Source organism: Tarenaya hassleriana, unplaced genomic scaffold, assembly GCF_000463585.1.
Source record: "Tarenaya hassleriana unplaced genomic scaffold, ASM46358v1 Cleome26, whole genome shotgun sequence".
In the NCBI taxonomy this organism is placed as follows: domain Eukaryota; kingdom Viridiplantae; phylum Streptophyta; class Magnoliopsida; order Brassicales; family Cleomaceae; genus Tarenaya; species Tarenaya hassleriana.
Genome location: NW_010965869.1, coordinates 2,217,877 through 2,236,141, shown reverse-complemented (window position 1 = coordinate 2,236,141; position 18,265 = coordinate 2,217,877). Strand labels below are relative to the sequence as shown.

At 40.4% G+C, this 18,265-nt stretch overlaps 6 protein-coding genes across 8 annotated transcripts in view; 3 read left to right on the top strand and 3 right to left on the bottom strand.

Moving 5' to 3' along the window:
* The window catches only part of LOC104817091 (FT-interacting protein 1), a 4,587-nt gene extending 1,129 nt beyond the window's left edge, over positions 1 to 3,458 (bottom strand). Inside the window, 3 exon segments of the mRNA XM_010546168.2 lie at positions 1 to 383; positions 796 to 2,731; positions 3,014 to 3,458. Coding sequence (XP_010544470.1) covers positions 1 to 383; positions 796 to 2,707 — 2,295 coding nt within the window. The 5' untranslated portion in view covers positions 2,708 to 2,731; positions 3,014 to 3,458.
* A 426-nt stretch (positions 3,459 to 3,884) lies between these two features.
* LOC104817020 (tRNA-specific adenosine deaminase 1) lies at positions 3,885 to 8,617 on the bottom strand. 2 transcript variants are annotated; one of them, XM_019202914.1, is made up of 12 exons: positions 8,391 to 8,617; positions 8,119 to 8,239; positions 7,765 to 7,955; positions 7,477 to 7,623; positions 7,250 to 7,363; positions 6,860 to 7,029; positions 6,706 to 6,782; positions 6,489 to 6,608; positions 6,314 to 6,401; positions 5,984 to 6,168; positions 5,287 to 5,502; positions 3,885 to 4,282 (listed from the first exon to the last, which is right to left on the bottom strand). In XM_019202914.1, the coding sequence occupies exons 1-10, from the start codon at positions 8,545 to 8,547 to the stop codon at positions 6,058 to 6,060; spliced, it is 1,296 nt and encodes a 431-aa protein (XP_019058459.1). In that variant the 5' UTR covers positions 8,548 to 8,617; the 3' UTR covers positions 3,885 to 4,282; positions 5,287 to 5,502; positions 5,984 to 6,057. The 2 variants fall into 2 exon arrangements, with proteins under 2 accessions (XP_019058459.1, XP_010544381.1); XM_010546079.2 differs by lacking the exon at positions 3,885 to 4,282 and having other exon boundaries at positions 5,453 to 5,502; positions 5,984 to 6,098.
* On the top strand, positions 4,644 to 5,948 carry LOC104817019 (actin-depolymerizing factor 8). Of its 2 annotated transcripts, XM_010546078.2 has the most exons (3): positions 4,644 to 4,722; positions 5,131 to 5,396; positions 5,498 to 5,948. In XM_010546078.2, exons 1-3 carry the CDS (start codon positions 4,720 to 4,722, stop codon positions 5,646 to 5,648), a joined length of 420 nt encoding a protein of 139 aa, XP_010544380.1. In that variant the 5' UTR covers positions 4,644 to 4,719; the 3' UTR covers positions 5,649 to 5,948. The 2 variants fall into 2 exon arrangements, with proteins under 2 accessions (XP_010544380.1, XP_010544379.1); XM_010546077.1 differs by lacking the exon at positions 4,644 to 4,722 and having other exon boundaries at positions 4,901 to 5,396.
* A 422-nt stretch (positions 8,618 to 9,039) lies between the features above and the next one.
* LOC104817021 (remorin) lies at positions 9,040 to 10,284 on the top strand. The gene is made up of 2 exons (XM_010546080.1): positions 9,040 to 9,621; positions 10,002 to 10,284. Exons 1-2 carry the CDS (start codon positions 9,526 to 9,528, stop codon positions 10,191 to 10,193), a joined length of 288 nt encoding a protein of 95 aa, XP_010544382.1. The 5' UTR covers positions 9,040 to 9,525; the 3' UTR covers positions 10,194 to 10,284.
* A 123-nt stretch (positions 10,285 to 10,407) lies between these two features.
* Positions 10,408 to 14,459, bottom strand: LOC104817022 (DEAD-box ATP-dependent RNA helicase 8-like). Its single transcript, XM_010546081.2, has 10 exons — positions 13,799 to 14,459; positions 13,392 to 13,452; positions 12,766 to 13,000; positions 12,410 to 12,648; positions 12,064 to 12,315; positions 11,810 to 11,990; positions 11,517 to 11,605; positions 11,361 to 11,434; positions 11,151 to 11,273; positions 10,408 to 10,783 (listed from the first exon to the last, which is right to left on the bottom strand). Exons 1-9 carry the CDS (start codon positions 14,125 to 14,127, stop codon positions 11,195 to 11,197), a joined length of 1,539 nt encoding a protein of 512 aa, XP_010544383.1. The 5' UTR covers positions 14,128 to 14,459; the 3' UTR covers positions 10,408 to 10,783; positions 11,151 to 11,194.
* A 1,627-nt stretch (positions 14,460 to 16,086) lies between these two features.
* LOC104817018 lies at positions 16,087 to 17,682 on the top strand. The gene is made up of 3 exons (XM_010546076.1): positions 16,087 to 16,186; positions 16,379 to 16,597; positions 17,399 to 17,682. The coding sequence occupies exons 2-3, from the start codon at positions 16,427 to 16,429 to the stop codon at positions 17,486 to 17,488; spliced, it is 261 nt and encodes an 86-aa protein (XP_010544378.1). The 5' UTR covers positions 16,087 to 16,186; positions 16,379 to 16,426; the 3' UTR covers positions 17,489 to 17,682.
* The last annotated feature ends 583 nt before the right edge of the window (positions 17,683 to 18,265 follow it).

The window sequence follows — 18,265 nt, the reverse complement described above, 5'->3', positions numbered from 1 at the left end:
TGTGGGCAAGAGCGGTTTCGTGTACTTCATCAGCATGTTCGATACGGAAGTGCAGGTGAACCGTACGGCCAAGTGAAGCTCTCCCATCTTCTTCAGACCGGAAGCTTCTAGTACGAGTAGAGGGTATGTGTGCGTGTAGACATGGCCGGTCTGCAGGGTTGAGAGCCTAATACGGACTTTTCCGATCGTCTTGTCTCTGCTGTTGTTTCCGTTCGAGGTTCCGATGTTAGCGTTGTCGAAGACACCTATGGTTAAGACAGTGGCCGGGTCGTAGACTTCCCATGTGTACTGCTCGTTGTACTTTGGACTCAGACTGTTGACCACTGTCCTAGTCCGTACCCACTTGTTCAAGTACTTTGCAACTACGTACGTGTCTGACGTACCTGTAAGAATTTGGTCACCCAATAGATAAATTAGATAAAATACACCAAATCAAAACATAAGAAATGGTTGTCGGGTCTCCCACGCGGATCGAATACCCGGATGTTCAGAGTATCCTGTTTCGATCTCGCATGATTTTTAAGGTATTGTCTCAGTTTCGCGAGACTCGGATATCCGCGACCTCGATACCGCAACACCGAGAACGAGAACAAGGGTATCCGAACCCATGAGATTTATGAAATTAGGTTGTTTTAAATATGAAAATAGATCTAGATATTTTTGTAAATACGTGAAAAATTATAGAAATTTTAATCATTTTCTAAATATTCGGTCCCATTATTTCTCGAATCGGATACCATATCCGAAAATCAGTGGATCTCAGACTAAAAATGTCCACCCTAGTTGGGGTTATACCTCTCCCGTCTCGTGTTTTCATGGCATGGAGCCCATTTGCGCTCAGGATCCCCAGCTCCAAGACTCCAATGGCGGATTTCCAGAGCGGCCGAGCAGTAGGTCTGAGATCGCTGCTGTAATAAGTCGACTCGTCAAGAACGTGGTAACCGCCGTCAAGAACAGCAGCCAGATGAAGCCTGGTCGCAAACTTCACCTTTCTGGCCTTGTCTTCGTCCATGGCGTCACTGAGCGAATCCTCCAGATGAAGCCAACGACCTCTCATCTGTCTGTCATCCGTCCGTCTCTCGACGTCTTTCAGCGGCAGCACAGCATTCCCGAGCGACTCGTCTTTGTTGGGTGAAACATGATCTTCTACCGATACGACCAAATGGTCCTCGAACGGCTCTGCCACTACGAACAAGAACTCTTCGTTCCATTTCGGGTTAAGGGTTCTCGACTGAGAGATCTTCGTCTTGAACATCTTATTACCGGTTTGGATTTTCACAAACACTTCAGGGACTCGACCCTTTTCAGAAACAACAAGATCCTGAGCCTCGAGGACTCTGACACGGAGGTACCAAAGTCTCGGTGAATGATAAACTTTCGAACGAACATTCGTGGAGAGAATGCTCGAGCTGTCCGAAGAATTAAAGGTGTCTGAAAAAACTGCTTCCGCAAAGGCTTCGTCAGCCTGAGTCCCGAACCATACCGCAAGCATTATCTCGGATTTCTTCTTCTTCTCACCTTTCTTATCTTCTAATCTGTACCATTCAGGAGCCAGCGGACTATCAGGAGGAACACGATCGGGGACCTCACGGAAATCGAACCGGACAATTCCGACGAAATCATCGAGGAGAATGTCTTTATCCTTCACCACAACTTCAAGAGTGTTCGACTGGAGATGTTCTTTGGCAAAGGCAAAGACTTGGTTCCATTCTGGGTTGTTCCGCTTCTCAAAGTGTTTGGTCACTCCCCTGAAGTTTCCGACTTTAACCACGACATACGGATCAAGACCTCCTGTAACATCCATGGCAGGAAGTTCACGTGCCTTCACAACTCTCACGTAGAGAAACTTCATCTCTTCAACGAGGTCGTAAATGCCACTCGCTGGCCTCTCTGAGCCACGTACCACTCTTCCTCCGATGATCCATCCGCCCCCGAGAGAAGGGCTCGTCTCTTTCACAGAGAAATCAGACGGACCCCCCGGACTGTTCATCTGAACCACTTTGGGAGGCAGTGGTGCAGATCTCATCTCGTGCATGCCGAATTTCACGGGTTGTTGCTTGTCTGAAGGTTTGATGTTATGGAACGTCACCTGTTGCTGTTTCTGGGTAGGGCTAAGTTTACGAAAAGTACGTGTTTTTTCCTTCACATCAGCTGTAACATCTGGTTTTATGGTTTCTGAAGATGGAGTCGAGCCAAAAACCCGGAAAGCACGTGTTTTTTCCTTCACAACAACTGTAGCCTCTGGCTTTATGGTTTCTGAAGGCGGGATCGAGCCAAAACTTCGAAAAGTTTCTGACTTTGGAGAAGGGTTGTCTGTGATGAAGACTTTCAGCCCGAGCTCTCCCCGGGCTCGGGAGAAGACACTGCGTTTCTCGAGAGGATAATACAACAGAGAAGCTTCAGAACGAGTGACAAAAGATGTTCCAGAGACACGAACCTTTCCGAGAAACGACTTAGCATTGTCGGATTGGCTGTGGTGGCCATAGACGTGAGCTTCGAGCGTGAGGTTTGAAAGGACGGTGGGATCAGAGACGGCGAAGAAGAAAGACTCGTTCCAGAAAGGGTTGAGATCACTATGTTTGGTGGTGGTGTGGAAGCTCTGGTTGTCGAACTTGAGCACCACAAAAGGGTTGCATGAGTTTGGCCTGTCCCTTGGAAACAGGTCGTGTGCGCTTATGACCTCCACGCATAGCTTGAGATTACTCATTCGGAAGATGGGACTGTGATAAACCTGCAGAAGAAGGATTCTGAAACTTATTAAACACAGTCTCGAACATGGTTTGTTGGTGCAGAAATTTGGAAACTGGTATAAGCAGAATCTTGCGCGCCAAGATTGTGGTTTTCTCGGGAAACAGAAAGGAAAAACTCAGAAGACCCGTATGGAAATCCTTCGATTCCAGGGCCGGAACAGGGGAAGATGAAATTAGGAACAACTCAGGTGAAGCTTACTCTCTTACCAAGCTACAAGTCTTCTGGTCACCCTGTCAGAAAATTGAAGAAGAAGAAGACATACCCTTTTCTACTTTCGTCGTCCTTCAGAGATTAAGCAGAGGACAAGAACCAAAGCCAGTGACTTTGCCCTATAGAATACCAAATCTCACGTCAACAGTCGGAGTTTCTTAGAAACTACGGAAAAGAAGAAGGAAGAAGAAAACCCAAATATTGGTTATGTATTTGTTTCCTCCTTTTCAAGGTAATTTCGTCACATCTCTCTTCTCTCCACTGCATATGCCGTATTTTATTCTTGCAGGGAACGACACCGCCGTTAGATCTTGACACGTGTCGAATTCTCGGAGCGTCAATAGCCATTGGAGCCCACAAGCCATGGCGCGTAACCAAGGGGTTGACCCCCACGACCAACTGAGATGTTTTGATTTTTCCACTCGTTTCGCAATACTACAACATGCATATTTAATTCCCAACACTAATCAAAACATCCAACTACATGTTCTAAAAATCTGCCTTTTTTTTTAAAGTAGGTACGTGTTTTTCTCTATTATTTATATTATTCATTGACGTCATGATTTGATACTTGAACCAATTTGAATAAAACTAAATCCAAAATATGTTATATAGTTCTAATTGGTTTTTAATTCTGAACTATCATAAATCTTACAGGACTATCTAAATCCCTCCTTTGTATTAAAAAAAATAAAAATTGCGGAACACGTAACAAAGCACCAGTAAAATCAAGATGAGTTCCTGCCATTTTATACGTAGTCATACAAAATGGAAGACGTCTAAATCGAAACGACTATGAACCTTATAATAAAAGAGGATCATCACATATCGCCTTCGGTATACACATAAATGATTATCTATAGTCTATAGTCAATGTGGTTTGCTTTTCTATATAGCATATATGCATGAAGACATTATGCGTGTTAAATAAGAAGTCATGGCAAATATATTATAATAAACACATACAAATGTATCAAACAAAGAAGAAGATAAGGTATACAGGGTGGCCACTTGTGAGATATTTTCAAAGGTTACGAAAGGATTATCTCACAATCCTACAAAACTTGGGCCCATGGCCCTCTTCATCTGACAAAAACATTGGGCCTTGCATTTTCATAATATACTTCATTTAGCCCACCATGTCATCCTACTTATACCCACATCCACATACATTCACGTATGATATGTTCTCCTATACAAATATATGTGTGTGTACTGTTCAAAAACTATGATATAGATCATATGTAATCATAATCACAAATACAATGGAAGCTCAATCACGCTCCGTACGTATATGGGCTACCGGACCGGCTCAAAAACCCTGCATTTTCCGCTTAAATATTAGAGAGAAGAATCTACACAAGACATATGGGCCTAACAAGAAAAAAACTAAAGTTGCAAAGTCTAGGACCAATCAAAGGAACGGAAGACTATGTCAAAATTTGACCAAACAAACAAAACATGTTCATCATCAATCCTCAACTTCACCCGAATTCAGGTCATGTGCTTCATATACATATATATATATATATAAACTTTGGAACCTTAAAATATGCCCACAACGTGAAAGCATCAAAGTTTAAGCAATAGACGTGATAGGCCTAAAGACTATCACAAATATCCACCAACCTCTCTGTTCTTCCTCGCCCTCAAAAGCCCCCCCTCTCCCCACACCCATCATTGCTCTCTTTATACCCTTCGTTGACCATTACCAATCACAAACCCACAAGTTCCGTTCTTGCATTTTCAGGGAAGAACATGGTAAGTTTGCTTTCTATTCTCATTGTATTATGTTGCATACCATAACATAATGCATGTATGACCTTGTTCTTATGATTCCACATCGACCATTTGCGTGATTGGTCAATGGCACATGATTCTAAGGGTGAATTACGTCCATGGGTTGGCGCCATTTTGGCTTTGCCTCTAGGCTCTAGTAACATGTCATTTACAATTAGAGTAAACCACAAGCAAAGGAAGGAAAAGGCTATGTAGGCATGTCAAATCATGGTGTATTATGGTCTCTCATTTGACCAGATATAAGACTGGTTGATGGCTTATAAACCTGTGGACTCCCCTAACCTTACAAATATACTAGAGTTCTACTCATGGATTTGGATGAGATTCATATCAGTTTGCTACGTGGATAAAGTGTGTGTTGGTGTGCAGGCTAACTCAGCGTCTGGGATGCATGTAAATGATGAATGCAAGCTCAAGTTCTTGGAATTGAAAGCCAAACGGAGTTATAGGTTCATCGTGTTTAAGATTGATGAGAAAGTTCAAAAAGTTGTTGTAGATAAGATTGGGAATCCAGAGGAAACTTACGACGATTTCACCAGCTCTATGCCTGAGAACGAATGTCGTTACGCTGTCTATGATTTCGATTTTACCACCAAAGACAATTGCCAGAAGAGTAAGATCTTCTTCATTGCCTGGTAAGTTAGCAAGTAACAACACAAGCTACAATTCTTCTTCTTGCCTTCCTTTTTTCCTTTTCCATCACCTTATCTCTACAATATGGCCCTTTTGGCCTTAGGTCACCTGATACATCAAAAGTGAGGAGTAAGATGCTGTACGCAAGCTCAAAAGACAGGTTCAAGAGAGAACTAGATGGAATTCAAGTTGAATTGCAAGCAACAGATCCTAGCGAGATGAGCCTCGACATCATCAAAGGACGAGCTTTCTAAAACATTTTCCTGTGTCTGAATTGAACAACTTCACCTTATTTCTTTCAGTCGATTCATGTGTTATGCTTTGCTATTACGTTTCTTTCCTGGGTTTTTTCCCTTGTACTTTTCGGCTCTCTGAATTTCGTGTGGATTCACAGTCTCATTGATTTTTGGAACGTAATAATCATAATTAACTATTCTGCTTTTCTTCATGAAACACTGAAAATGACTGCCAGTTCCTATGATTGGAACAGCAGAAAGTGAGCAACTTGTACTTGTAAAGGACAATGAAATGGTAGCGTTTCATGCTTAAAAGAAATTCCAACAATGTGTGGAAATGTAGAAAAGCTCACCTCATGACTATTTAATTGAGAATTCTTCATAGTTCAATGGTTTTGTTAGCCAAGTATTGAAAGGGGACCTTCCTTTAAAGGTTTTTGACATCAGCGTATATTCCATAGCTTTGTCCTGCATAGAACAGGACCCCAAAATATAAATTCACCTCAGAATGATAGAGACCGCAACTGTCTGGCTCATCCTGTGGGAAAAGAATTTAGAAAACTTACAGCAAGAATAACTCTTGTGTCGTAATTTAATTAGCATAGCATGTAAAAACATGTCGGCAAACCGATGGAACAAAATTAGTATCCGTACTTGGAAACAAAGTAATGCTCATTCATTACCTTCAATTCTCGGTAAGAGGAATTTTTCTCTGAAGATCCGCTTTCATGTCTTTGAGTTATTTTCAAGAACATCTGCAGTAATCGCTGCCTGAGGTGAAAGCTAAGTTGGTCTTGATGATTTGGTATTGATTATAACCGAAAACAAGCACGATTGTATGGACGTCCGTCAACTTACTTGCACAAAGACGATTGAGTAGATGGGTAGAGCGCTCCTTTGGCTGAGGTCCCTTGTTTTCTACCAGTTGTTCCGAGGATAACTTCATGCAACCCATAGCGATTCCAACATAAGGAATACCTAAGAGACCAAACATAGATTCATCACCTTCTACTAAGAAACATGACAGAAGTGATATACATCATCTGATAAAGAGGGAAGAGATTGGTGAAAATACCCGCATGTTAGGGTAGTCTGAGCAGATTCTGAATGCTGAAATTCTAATGGTGGTACTGGGGCTCCAAAAAATAGAGGCTGCAAAGAAAACAGAATAATATATATGCTAGTAACTACGATTTCCAGTAATAACTGGTATAATGCAGCTAACAGACCTCGTTCAAACGAAAGGAACTCCGTAGCTCAGTTGATAATGGTAAGATCCTATCATACAAAGACCTTCTCAGGTGATATGCCAGAGGAAAATTATCAGGACAATGCAGAGATTGTCCAACAGTGATGGTAGAAATATACACAGGCTGAAGGATGTGAGAAAGCAATGCCCCTGCAATAAGATGAGGAGAAAAAGAAACAGGAAAAACTAATAAGCACGATATGCAAAATCTAGACTGATTAGAGATCAGCTACCCAATTCAGGTACAGACCCAGATAAAAAAGAATGTTAACCACAAATTTCACATGGCATGGACATATATTTTTGGCAGGAGGGAAAGATGAAACAAGGGCTTGTCCAAAACACTAACAGACTATGCAACAAAACAAACCTTGAACTCCGACGACATTCCAACGAGCTATCTTGTCCGAGCAGCTAACCGAAAGTGTCGTTTCACCACGACCAGGCTTCCTCTGAACCTTATCCATCGCTGGAGAGTCATTGTCTAAAAAGGAAGACATTTGCAGCTTTTAAGAACAGTAGTATCATCAGCCTGCCCGGATGGCAATCATCCAAATGTTAAACCACAACTTAGAACTATGAACAATACTTCAATACCTCCATTATTGATTTTTAGCCCTGGAATATCTGAAAGCTTCAGAAAGGACCTATCCAGTTCTTTCTCTTGCACTGGGGCATCAACTTCTGTTGTTGATGGACTCTTTTTCATGTCATACAGTGGCGAGCTCGTAGAAGCATAACCACCTATATGTGAGGAAGGAAAACCACATGAAGATGCCAACTTTGGATTATACAAGCTTTCAGAATCAAAAATCCAAGAACTCATGAACCCAGAAAGAATATCATCACGTACAAAAGGTGTCTTACTAAACTTAATATAATTACATGGCAATTGCGATATGTACATATGCAAGTGGCACCCAGCTTTCAGCTTGTATTTCCTTTGTCCAGGACAATCTAGTTCCAACTCTAAAATCGAACTGTGGCCATTGTCATTTCTCGCACGCTTTGCTTCGTTACAACGTCTGATCGTATCTAACATCTCATTCATTCGCTCAATCTCCGTGTAGAAGAATCTACCATTAAGAAAGGTGGGAAAATCAAAACCATCATTTCAGAGAGAAAGCATAACTCTTCAAAGCATTTGGGTTATGCAGATAGATTTCTTCGTCAGAGAGTCAAAGTCAGGAAGCAAAGATATCGAAATTCCAAAGTATTACTGCTACTACTACAACAGACCTCATCAAAGCTCTTCTGGCAGTAACTTCGGCATGAGAATCGTTCACAATGTCCCCACGGGAACTCAAGAGCGACCTGCTAACGCATTTCGTCCCTGTCCCCAACGCGACGACGTCCAGTTCTGCACAAAAACCCTAAATTCTCAAAATCGGAGAAACTTGGGAACTCAGAGAACACAAACGCCTCGATCGCTAGCCATATTCCCACGATGAACCACGCAGAGAGACTCAATTTGGAGAAACGATATCACCAAATGGCAGAGAGAGGGAAACCTTGGGAAGGAGAAGAGAGAAGGAAGGCGGACAAGACGGTGACTTCACGTCCCTGAGGTTTACCCTTCTTGGGGAGAGAATGATAGGCCGAGACAACCTTCTCTGCAACTCTGTCTCCCCATTCTCTGCAGAATCCGCCATAGCGAGGAGCTTCCATTATCGCGAAAAAACCGGTTCCCGTGGGGAGCAGGGTTACTATGAGTCTATGAGCGCGACAGTAAAAGGGAGCGTTTGGCTGGCGCTATAAATTATAATATAATATAAAACAAAACTGTTTGTTTCTTTATAATAAAAACAAAAATATTTCAAATTTTATATCTTTCTAGATTAAAAGTTTAGTAGATTTTATGAATTATGGATAGAATGCTTTAGCATATATACCAATTTCACCAAGATCCTTTTCTTTTTTCTGGTATTCGGATGCTCTCTTCCTTTTCAATTTAGTAACGATGGATGATGCATTATCATTGCAAATCAACACGTGTCAGAACGTTTATACAAATAACATAACATAAACCTAACTTGTCAAAAAAAGTAAAACTCCATCCTTAATATAAGATGTTCGACTTTGGGAGAAGCCCCCAGGCCCCAGCCACTGTTTAGTGACAAAGCCGCCTATTACGTGTGATCATGTGAATTTATTGTCTTTGATGCCTTGTCATTCGTCCGTCCGTCCTTTGGAACTGTGAGGCGTTGCGGGATTCGACCCAAAGGATCGAGGGAGGGTTCAAACGTTAACCAAAGAAAAAGATGTTCGACTTTGATGGAATGCGATGCGAGGATGGATGAAAGCTCACTCTATCAAGTGGACGTTTCCATGGCAAACATATCATCATCATCATCATCACCACAGATATCTCAAAAAACAAATACCTGTTGTACCCTTCCCACGTCGATCAAATATAAAAGATTTTCGACGAATTTTTAAAAATGTCAAAGTTTTATACGTTAATTACTACGGTTTAATTAGTAATGAAAAAAAATACACTACTACTACTACTACTAATCTCAGAGGAGGAGGGGAAGTTGGAGTTCATCAAGGCATGGGAGGAACACAAGATCACAAAGTCCATTCACAGGTAAAATCATATTATATCACTATAAAAACCCTTTCTCCTTCTCCCCATGTATATGCATGCATGCATACAGGGCTCAGAAGAAGATATCAACCATCACTGAATGGGAGAATCACAAAACCGCAAAGTTGGAGGCCAAACTTGCCGAGATTAAGGTAGTTTTAACCATCATCACCTCGCGGCTTCTTCTTTTAATGTTGTCTGTCTCTCACACTGACCATGAGATCCGTCAGTCATATCGCAACCACCCCCTTTTATCTCTCTCAAACACCTTTCTAAACATATATCACATGAATTCGGAACACAGTCTCCAACTCCTACGATCCTGGCTACAAAGATTACTTGACAGATATTAGATAACGCTATCTGACAATCAACATCTCCCCTACAGAATCTTGACCCAAATTGTATTCTTTCCTGTCTTATCCTAGTCATGCTAGACACTTGTTCCGCTAATAAACTAAAATCCAACACAGATCACATATGAGAGAAAAACAGAACCGGGAATCATAGCGTAAAGTTCCCCAATTTTCAGGGAGGAGGGGACAGCAAGAAAGCAGCAGAGAGACTGAGGAACAAGATAGCAGCAGTGCATACCAAGGCACAAGAGAAGAAAGCAAAGGTTCAAACCAGACGTGCTGAAGAGATTCTCAAGGCAGAAGAGAGAGCTGCAAAGCTCCGTGCCACGGGACAGAGCCCTCACCACAAGTCCTTCATCTGCTTCTGAGACGAATCAAACCTGTAAAAACGGACATATCGCATTTCTCCTCCATTCCTTTCTTCTGCACGTTGTGTTTATTTCTTGTGTTGCATTACTATGTACCCTGTCTATCTTTAACACTCTTGTGCATATTGCCACATACCAACCAATATAACAAAGCAACCAAAGCGGCATTCAAATCAGACAAACTCAGTGAACGGCAAAAGAGACAGAAAATGTCTACAGGTCTCAAAAGACTTATTATTGAAAGTTGAAAACAGGACATGAAACTGACCCATGGAAACGTTTCCACAGCTTTTCCCACAAGACACATTGCAACACTCAAACCACGAATCAGTCTATGACAAAAGCAAACAAACCAACAGAAAAATGCTGGGTCCAGCATTACCAGATATTCAGAACCTTCTAAAACTTGTCTAAAATATTGTTAATATTAGGAACCAAGAAATTCTAGAGACCCATAAAAGCATTCCAGAGGTAGATGCAGACAGTACTAAGTTCCAGAGTCTTCCCACAACGAAAACAACTTATTGAGTGCCCTGTTCTGCATCGCTAGATGAGAAACAGTGTACCCAGTACCAAGTGCGTCATCCGACCTGAAATATCAACACAAGTCCAAGGCAATTTTTCATGAAGGAGAAAGACCAAGAAACCATTAGCAGAAAGGTTCCAAACTCAAAAGGATGTGATTCAAATCGGCGAATAAAATGCACAAACTAGACCATATAAATTTAGGTATGTTAACAAATCTGCAACACCTTTATCCATTTGGCCTACAACTACAATAGTTGAAATCCATTTTGCAAGAAGTTCAAATGTATGTTGCATGCGGCAAACAAGGAATGATTAGTGTGAATCATTCGAGTTTTAAAAATCGAGTTTCAAAGAGAGTCAACTCTACAAATGGTGCAAATGTGGAGTTGCGCATAAACATGTCAAAAATAAATATTCTTTATCACTCACCATTGATACTCCTAATGGCAGAAGAAATGGAGGTCCTTTTCACGTTATTGGCAATAAATTGCCTGATCAATATGCGGAGGAATTTGCTTGATTTCAGTTCCAAGTTCTTGCTCAATCCTATATCTGTAAAAGAGAATGACAAAGAGTTTTAAATTTTGGGTGTGCTGCAGAGTCAGGTGTTCAAACTACAGAAAGCAGTAAAAACAATACAAGTTAAAGCGGTCCTCATAGGTGATCAGATTCACAGCCAAACCAAGATGTCCAAATCTTCCTGATCGACCAACCTGCACAGCAACCACATATCAAACATCAAATGACCATCAATAAGTATGACGGAATCAAGGACAACCAGAGTCTTAAGCTTACCCTGTGGAGATAAGTTTCCGAGTTCTTCGGGAAATCAAAGTTAATTACAACATTGACTGCTTGAATGTCAATCCCACGTGTAAATAGATCTGTAGCAACCATCAAATGATCGTCACAAACTACTAATTGAAACATTTATAAGAAAATACAAGGCCAAGACAGTCAAAATAAAGTTGGCCAAAGCACTGACTATATCTCAAGCTAAGGACCGAGATGATCCAAAAGGTTTGCATATATGCATTTCCTTCATCACGGATTTGCAAAAAAAAAAAACGACATAGAACTCAGCATACCAGTACACACAAGATTTCGGCATGCACCATTGCGGAAGTCATGAAAGACTCTGTTACGGTGGTCTTGGAGCATCTTCGCATGAATGTAAAAGCAAGAATAACCAAGTTCTGTGATTTTCTTAGCTAAGAGCTCCACACGGTTCACTGAGTTGCAGAAAATGATCGATTGATTTATTTGCAGCTGCGAAAGAAGTAGAGAGTGTGAGAGGCTGACAAAGAAGAACAAACAAATAAAGCTTTGTTTCAGATCTAACCTTGGAAAAAAGGGTATTCAAGCAGTGAACTTTCTGGCGTTCTTCAACAAAAGCATAGAATTGTGTAATACCCTTCAGTGTGAGTTCATCCATGAGATTAATGATGTAAGGCTTCCTTAGATATCTGTCCTTAAAGTCCTTAACATTGACTGGAAATGTGGCTGAATACATCAATATCTGACGATTTTCTGGAAGAAACCTAATCAACTGTTCCACCGAAGGTTGGAACTCTTGAGACAATAACTTGTCAGCCTGATATACAGATGCACACAAAATTAGAATCTAGAAAATACTACACTAGCAATAGAGACAGAAATTCAACTAAAGATAAGCATCACACATTTACCTCATCCATAACAAGCATTGAACAATTTTTTAATACACAAACACCCTTTTTGGCAAGATCTAGAATCCTCCCAGGAGTTCCCACCAAAAAATGGACAGGTTGATACAGACGCATAATATCATCTTTCAGACTGGTGCCACCAGTGGTCACCATGACTTGTATCTTCAAATGCTTACCCAGCTCCTTACAGACTTGCGATGTCTGAAGAGCCAACTCTCGTGTTGGAACAAGTATCACAACTGCATACAATTCGGGAACTGGTGACGACCCAAACTAGAAAGGAAAGACAACTACAAAGGGAATAGATTTCACACCACGTGACGAAATCAAGATCACTTTATCCAAGCAATAGTTACCTTGAATGACATTGTTATCTTGGTCAATTTTTTCCAAGGCTGGAATACAAAATGCAGCTGTCTTTCCAGTCCCATTTTTGGCTCTGGCAAGAATATCACTACCGGTTAAGGCAATTGGAATACTCTCTTCCTGAATGGGAGAAGGTCTTTCAAAACCCTTCTCATAAATACCCATGAGAAGTTCTCGCTTCAAAAAATAATCTTCAAACTCATTTCCTTTTGTGGCTGTCACATCCTGAAAACAAAAATGAACGAAGACTGTTTCAAAAGGAATGAAAATAATCAAAAGTGAGGCCACTTTAACAGATAGATAATGCATTTGCAGGTGGCAAGCAAAAAGAAACTTTACATATAAGATATGCGTCTCAACATTAGACTCAGAAACCAAACATTTCTTCCTTCAAAAAGATTAAGAGGATACACATCAATCGTGCAACCACAACAAAGTTTTATAAAAAGTTGTCATGTCAACAGGAGAACCACTGAATCATACCAGAGCCACACTTGAAATTGGATATCCAAAACAAGATTAAGGTATTCCCTCCTTACTCGAATAGATGCAAAGAAATGGCACACATCCATGCTCTCCCCAAACCAGTAAGCAAAATATAAAATTCAAACGTTACCTCTGTTCTGTAGCGAGTGTCAGGTGGGGGTAGTTTTAGCCTCGCCTTCCAGTCTTGTGAACTGACGAGAAAACATCAACAAAAGTTCAGAATCAATTTACAAGCTTCCAGCTGAAAAGATTGTCACGCGAGATAAAACAGATAGAATTTCCACAATAACAGTTTATTTCCATCGTAGCATTACATATAAATAATAATCATTTCGAAACACATCACAAGGGTCTCAAATCCTTGCTCTTAAATATGAACATCTTGTTTGCATAATATCGTAAAAAAGGAAAGAAAACTAGAGTATGCCCATATCCGGCCAGGGAAAAAAAAAGAACCTTTAAGACTTACACACATATATCCAAGAGTTAAACAAAAGTTTCGGAAACTCGAATAGTAGGAAAATGATGAAAACTCACTTTAAGTCAATAGCTTCGGATTGAACCGTCTTCTCGACCTCATCAACTGCGACACCGTTGTTGTTGCCGGAGCTGCCGCTGTTGTTGTTGCTTCCGGCGAACTGGGCTCTTCTAAGCCACTGCTGTTGCTGTTGCTGTTGCTGCTGTTGCGGCGCCTGGTGAAACTGTTGATGGTTCTGTGAGTAATTGCCACGCTGAACGTAATGCGGCGGCGGCGGCTGCGGCTGTTGCTGCTGATAAACCGGCCTCGAAAGGAAGCCAGGGTTGTTCGGGTTGACAGCTCCACGACCAGCACCAATCCCCGGGGGATACCTTCCTCTAGTATTCATCACGACCTTCTTCGAACTCTAAACGCTAACAAACAGACAAGTCAAAACACCCTACCTACGGAAGATCTGTACAACAAGAACAATACCGCAAACAGAATCTAGGGTTTCCTGCGATTCAACACAACATAAAAGCTTAGGAATATTGACAGAGAATATTTAGGGAGAAAAAAAAAACTCGCGATTAATTACAAAAACTCTCCACGAGGAATCTAGTGTTCGCAAAATCAAAAAATCTGTAAGAGAGAATCGCAGATCTGAGAGAGAAAAAGCTCGTAGACCAGACACATTTCGGGGATTGAGAGAAGCAGGGAAGAATGTTTGAAAGAGAGGAAAAATGTGGGGATGCACCGTCCTTAGGGCGTCGAATGGATTTTTTTTTTCCGTTTGCTGAAAATTATAAAACGGCCTCACTACTTCTTCTATATTGCGCATCTCGCCCTATATTTGTGTAAGTGAAAGAGACCCCACAAAATTATTAATATATATATTCACTATTATATATTATTCCTCCACCAAAAAAAACACGTGACGTAGGTTTGATTAAAAACTGGGATTTGACACTTTCAGATGGGTTATTAATGAGAAAATATGTAAATAAACTTGTCCATAATCCCACATTCGAATTTTGTGGTGGTTATATATATATGTGTGTGTGTGTGTGTCTTTCTATGTTAGAAATGTTTGAGGAAGGCACTGACATGCACACATACATCTTCCTTTGCTATATGCCACCTAATTTTGGCACCATTTCAATTTGAAATTTTTTTAAAAAAAGGTAGGAAATAGAAAGGAAAAAAAAAACTCTGTTTATAATCTCACACCCAACTCAGGATTTTGTATAAAGACAAGAGAAGAAGAAGCTAGCCTTGTCTGAGGCTAAAATCCTTTTTATTTCCTGTGGAAAAAAATCCACCGGTTCCCTTCTTCCAGGAATATGGGGACTTCAGCAAAAAGGTTCCAAACAGTTTTTTTCTTCATAATTTGCATTTTATGCTTACCCACATCTCGCATGTGTCTACGTACACTGCATACATTATGATCATTATCATACATGTCTCAACCCTTTAGAGGCTGTCAATACATATGAAAGGGAAAGGACAAGAGAAGATACACATTTCTAATATCCGTTGATATATTTATAATGTCCCGCATCGGTGGATTTATCTAATCAACGCGTACGAAAGATAGCAGATAGGGTTTTCCATTATAAAAAAATACAACAAAAATATATTTGATTGTATCTAACATTGGGTGTGACTCAACTGTTAGCGATGAAACAAATCTATTTTTCAACCTACCCAAGTTTGGGTGGCCTAGTGGTGAGAGAACATGCTTTGCATGTTCTCATCCTAGGTTCAAATCCAAACATGGGGAGGGATATTCACATGGGCTTCCCCGATCCTCTAGGTGATGTAGTCGGGTCAAAGATCCGTGAACTTCCGGATTATCAAAAAAAAAAATCTATTTTTCAACCTATGTTTGGGTTTCCACTTAGAAAAGGATATTTACTTATATTTTTCCGTTACTCTCGAATATATAATTGAGTTAAAGATTTAGAAAATTTTTGGATTATAAAAAAATATTTGATTGTATTATGTTGTGGTGATAGTTGACATTTTATAATATGAATATTAAAAAACGTGTCATTTTATCATATTTTCCCAAAAACTTTCTACTATTATTATTATTATTCGAGTAATGCACCCGGGAGTTCAGATCGAGTAACCACCAGGAATTTGCTGTGATGGCGAACGCCGTGCCGTTTCTCAATACAATCCACTCACTCAACCCGTCCTGCCCTGTATCCAGTTGTTATAGTATAGATGCGGACACCGTGCTGTTTCAATTTTCTCTATTAAGTCTTTTCAAAAATTACGGAGAAGCCCGGGCTCGTTACGCTTCCTTTTAGGCCCAAATATTGAGGCCGATAGTTTCGGTTTTTCTTTCGAATGTAAAGACGTAAATGCCCTCCATCTATCGGAGTTAATACCAACAAATACCACCCTTTCCAACACATTGTCGCCTTCTTCCTCTCTGCGATCCTCCGGATTCGTCTCAGGTAAGCCGATCTCTTGCCGCCGTACGCCGGCGTTTTCCTCTTTCGGTGGTTGATTCGGAGATTCTGTGCACGAATATTGGATGTGGTGTCTGCTTGCGTTATTGTAACTTGGGGTTGTCAGTGAGCTAGGGTTTACTTTGGCTGCTGCATTTTCTGTTACTGACCGATCTGGTTATCTCATTGCTGATTTAGGAAAAGGAAAGTGCGTTTACTGGATTGAATCGATCTTATCGAGGAACCATGGGAGGACATGGAGGAGAGGGCGCTCATGGCGATTTCAGGAGCAAAGTCTGGAGCATGCCCGGTGGGGCTTACTGTAGGCCGAAGCATTGGCGTCGTAACACTGCCATTGCTATGTTCGGCGTATTCCTCGTCTGCATCCCTATCGCCATGAAGTCTGCTGAGCTCGAGGTATAGTGCATTTTGTCGGGCTTTTATTTGCAAAAACTCTGGATTCAGAAACGGACAATAAGGTATCAATCTCTTGAGGGCGAACATCGCATTCATTGATTTTGAGGGCAATGCCTTTCATTTCGATCTTGTAAACAAATAGATTCGCTTCTTTACATTTGTAGTGTATTCGCCTGTTCCTTAGTCACTAGTGTCTGATCTGTACCTTTTATGAAGATCCATATGTGAAGGGTAGAAATGCTTTAATTTCCTGTAAAGTTCAATTTATAGTCTAGCATGTTTGAACATACCTTTTTCCCTCATTATCTCTTGAAAAAAATGTCTATAGGCTACCTAATGTTTAGTAGTTCAGATTAACTTGTAGTTGGATGGTATTTTCAAGCATTGGTTTAGGCCGTTGCTGTAACTTGTTTCTGAGTAGGAAGATATGGCTTACCACATGTCCATATGTTGTCAGACAGACTGTGTAACGGCCCATAGATACTCTATTGATTGTTTCTGTGGTCTGCCTGGTTTTTGTTCCTTGTGAAATGTCTTGGAGGAGAATCCTAACTAAACAGTGGACTCTTACAAACCAGTAACAAGAACACTTGGGCTTTTTGAAGAGCTACCATATAAGCTCCTCAACAATGGTGGTTCAGAAATGTTGAAAGCTTGCTGCTTTCGTCGTCAGTTCGTAAAAGTTCCAAGCTTGAGATGCCTGAGATTAAAATTTATGCTTGGATTGCTTGCATTGCATTGAGTAGTTTCTTGTTTGATGATCATATCACTGAGAAAAAAAGATTTGATATTCTTTTCCAGCAACGGCCACACATGCCAGTGCGCCCAATTCCTTCACAGCTCTGGTGCAAGAACTTTGGAACCAAGGATGACTACGAGAAGGAGCACTAATAAGCTTTCACTTTGTGTGGTGTGGTCTCTTGACTTGCAGACGATGTGAGCAAACCCTTCTAGATCTGCCTCTTTTTTTTCGTTTTTTGATACCGGAATATTCGCAATAATATGCAAAAACACATGGGGATATCTGCAGGTTAAGATATTTCTTATATCATCTTTGAGGCCCATTTGGGTTAATTCCCCTGTTATTTTTCTCATTACACGAAACTAAAATCAGTATGTTTGGGGCAGCGGAATTCATGCGGATTCGATTACTGACGACCCGATTTCAAAATGGTTTTCTTAAGATGCTGGTAGAGAGTAGTAGTATATGGTCCGTGTAGGGGTTAGCGATTTAGTCCGGTTCTCTGAAACCAAGTCGTACCGAACCAGAAAATACGATATTGTTCTCGAACCAAATCATATAAATTTTTTGAACGGTATTTATTTTACAAAACTGAATTTTCTAGAACCAAACTAATTTTTTAAAAAAATCCGAAAAATTGAAAATTTCCTAAAAAAATCAAATTGTTTTAATAAAAACCTAAAATAGATCGAAACTGAAATCAAATTGACTGAACCGAATATGATATAATAATTGATTGATATATATTTTTGTAGATCGAAAGAATAGAACTGAATTATTCTCTAATCGAATTTGAACCGAATATTGCAATGGTCACCGTGGATGACATATTAGAAAATGCATGTAGATATCTGAATCATGGACTGTCGAAAATAAAATAACCAAGCATTTGGAAAGAAATAATATATATATATATATATATATAT

Excerpts from the sequence above, each read along its gene's own strand:
- LOC104817019 (XM_010546077.1), top strand. The coding sequence starts at position 5,014 with ATGGCTTATAAACCTGTGGACTCCCCTAACCTTACAAATATACTAGAG. Across the intron at positions 5,397-5,497 it reads AAGATCTTCTTCATTGCCTG|GTCACCTGATACATCAAAAG; the intron begins GTAAGTTAGCAA and ends TTTTGGCCTTAG.
- LOC104817020 (XM_019202914.1), bottom strand. The coding sequence starts at position 8,547 with ATGGAAGCTCCTCGCTATGGCGGATTCTGCAGAGAATGGGGAGACAGA. Across the intron at positions 7,624-7,764 it reads GTACATATCGCAATTGCCAT|GTGGTTATGCTTCTACGAGC; the intron begins GTAATTATATTA and ends CCTCACATATAG. Across the intron at positions 7,030-7,249 it reads GAATGTCGTCGGAGTTCAAG|GGGCATTGCTTTCTCACATC; the intron begins GTTTGTTTTGTT and ends ATCTTATTGCAG.
- LOC104817021 (XM_010546080.1), top strand. The coding sequence starts at position 9,526 with ATGCATGCATACAGGGCTCAGAAGAAGATATCAACCATCACTGAATGG. Across the intron at positions 9,622-10,001 it reads CCAAACTTGCCGAGATTAAG|GGAGGAGGGGACAGCAAGAA; the intron begins GTAGTTTTAACC and ends CCCAATTTTCAG.
- LOC104817022 (XM_010546081.2), bottom strand. The coding sequence starts at position 14,127 with ATGAATACTAGAGGAAGGTATCCCCCGGGGATTGGTGCTGGTCGTGGA. Across the intron at positions 13,001-13,391 it reads ACACTCGCTACAGAACAGAG|GATGTGACAGCCACAAAAGG; the intron begins GTAACGTTTGAA and ends TTTTGTTTTCAG. Across the intron at positions 11,435-11,516 it reads CGGAAACTTATCTCCACAGG|GTTGGTCGATCAGGAAGATT; the intron begins GTAAGCTTAAGA and ends GTTGCTGTGCAG.
- LOC104817018 (XM_010546076.1), top strand. The coding sequence starts at position 16,427 with ATGGGAGGACATGGAGGAGAGGGCGCTCATGGCGATTTCAGGAGCAAA. Across the intron at positions 16,598-17,398 it reads TGAAGTCTGCTGAGCTCGAG|CAACGGCCACACATGCCAGT; the intron begins GTATAGTGCATT and ends ATTCTTTTCCAG.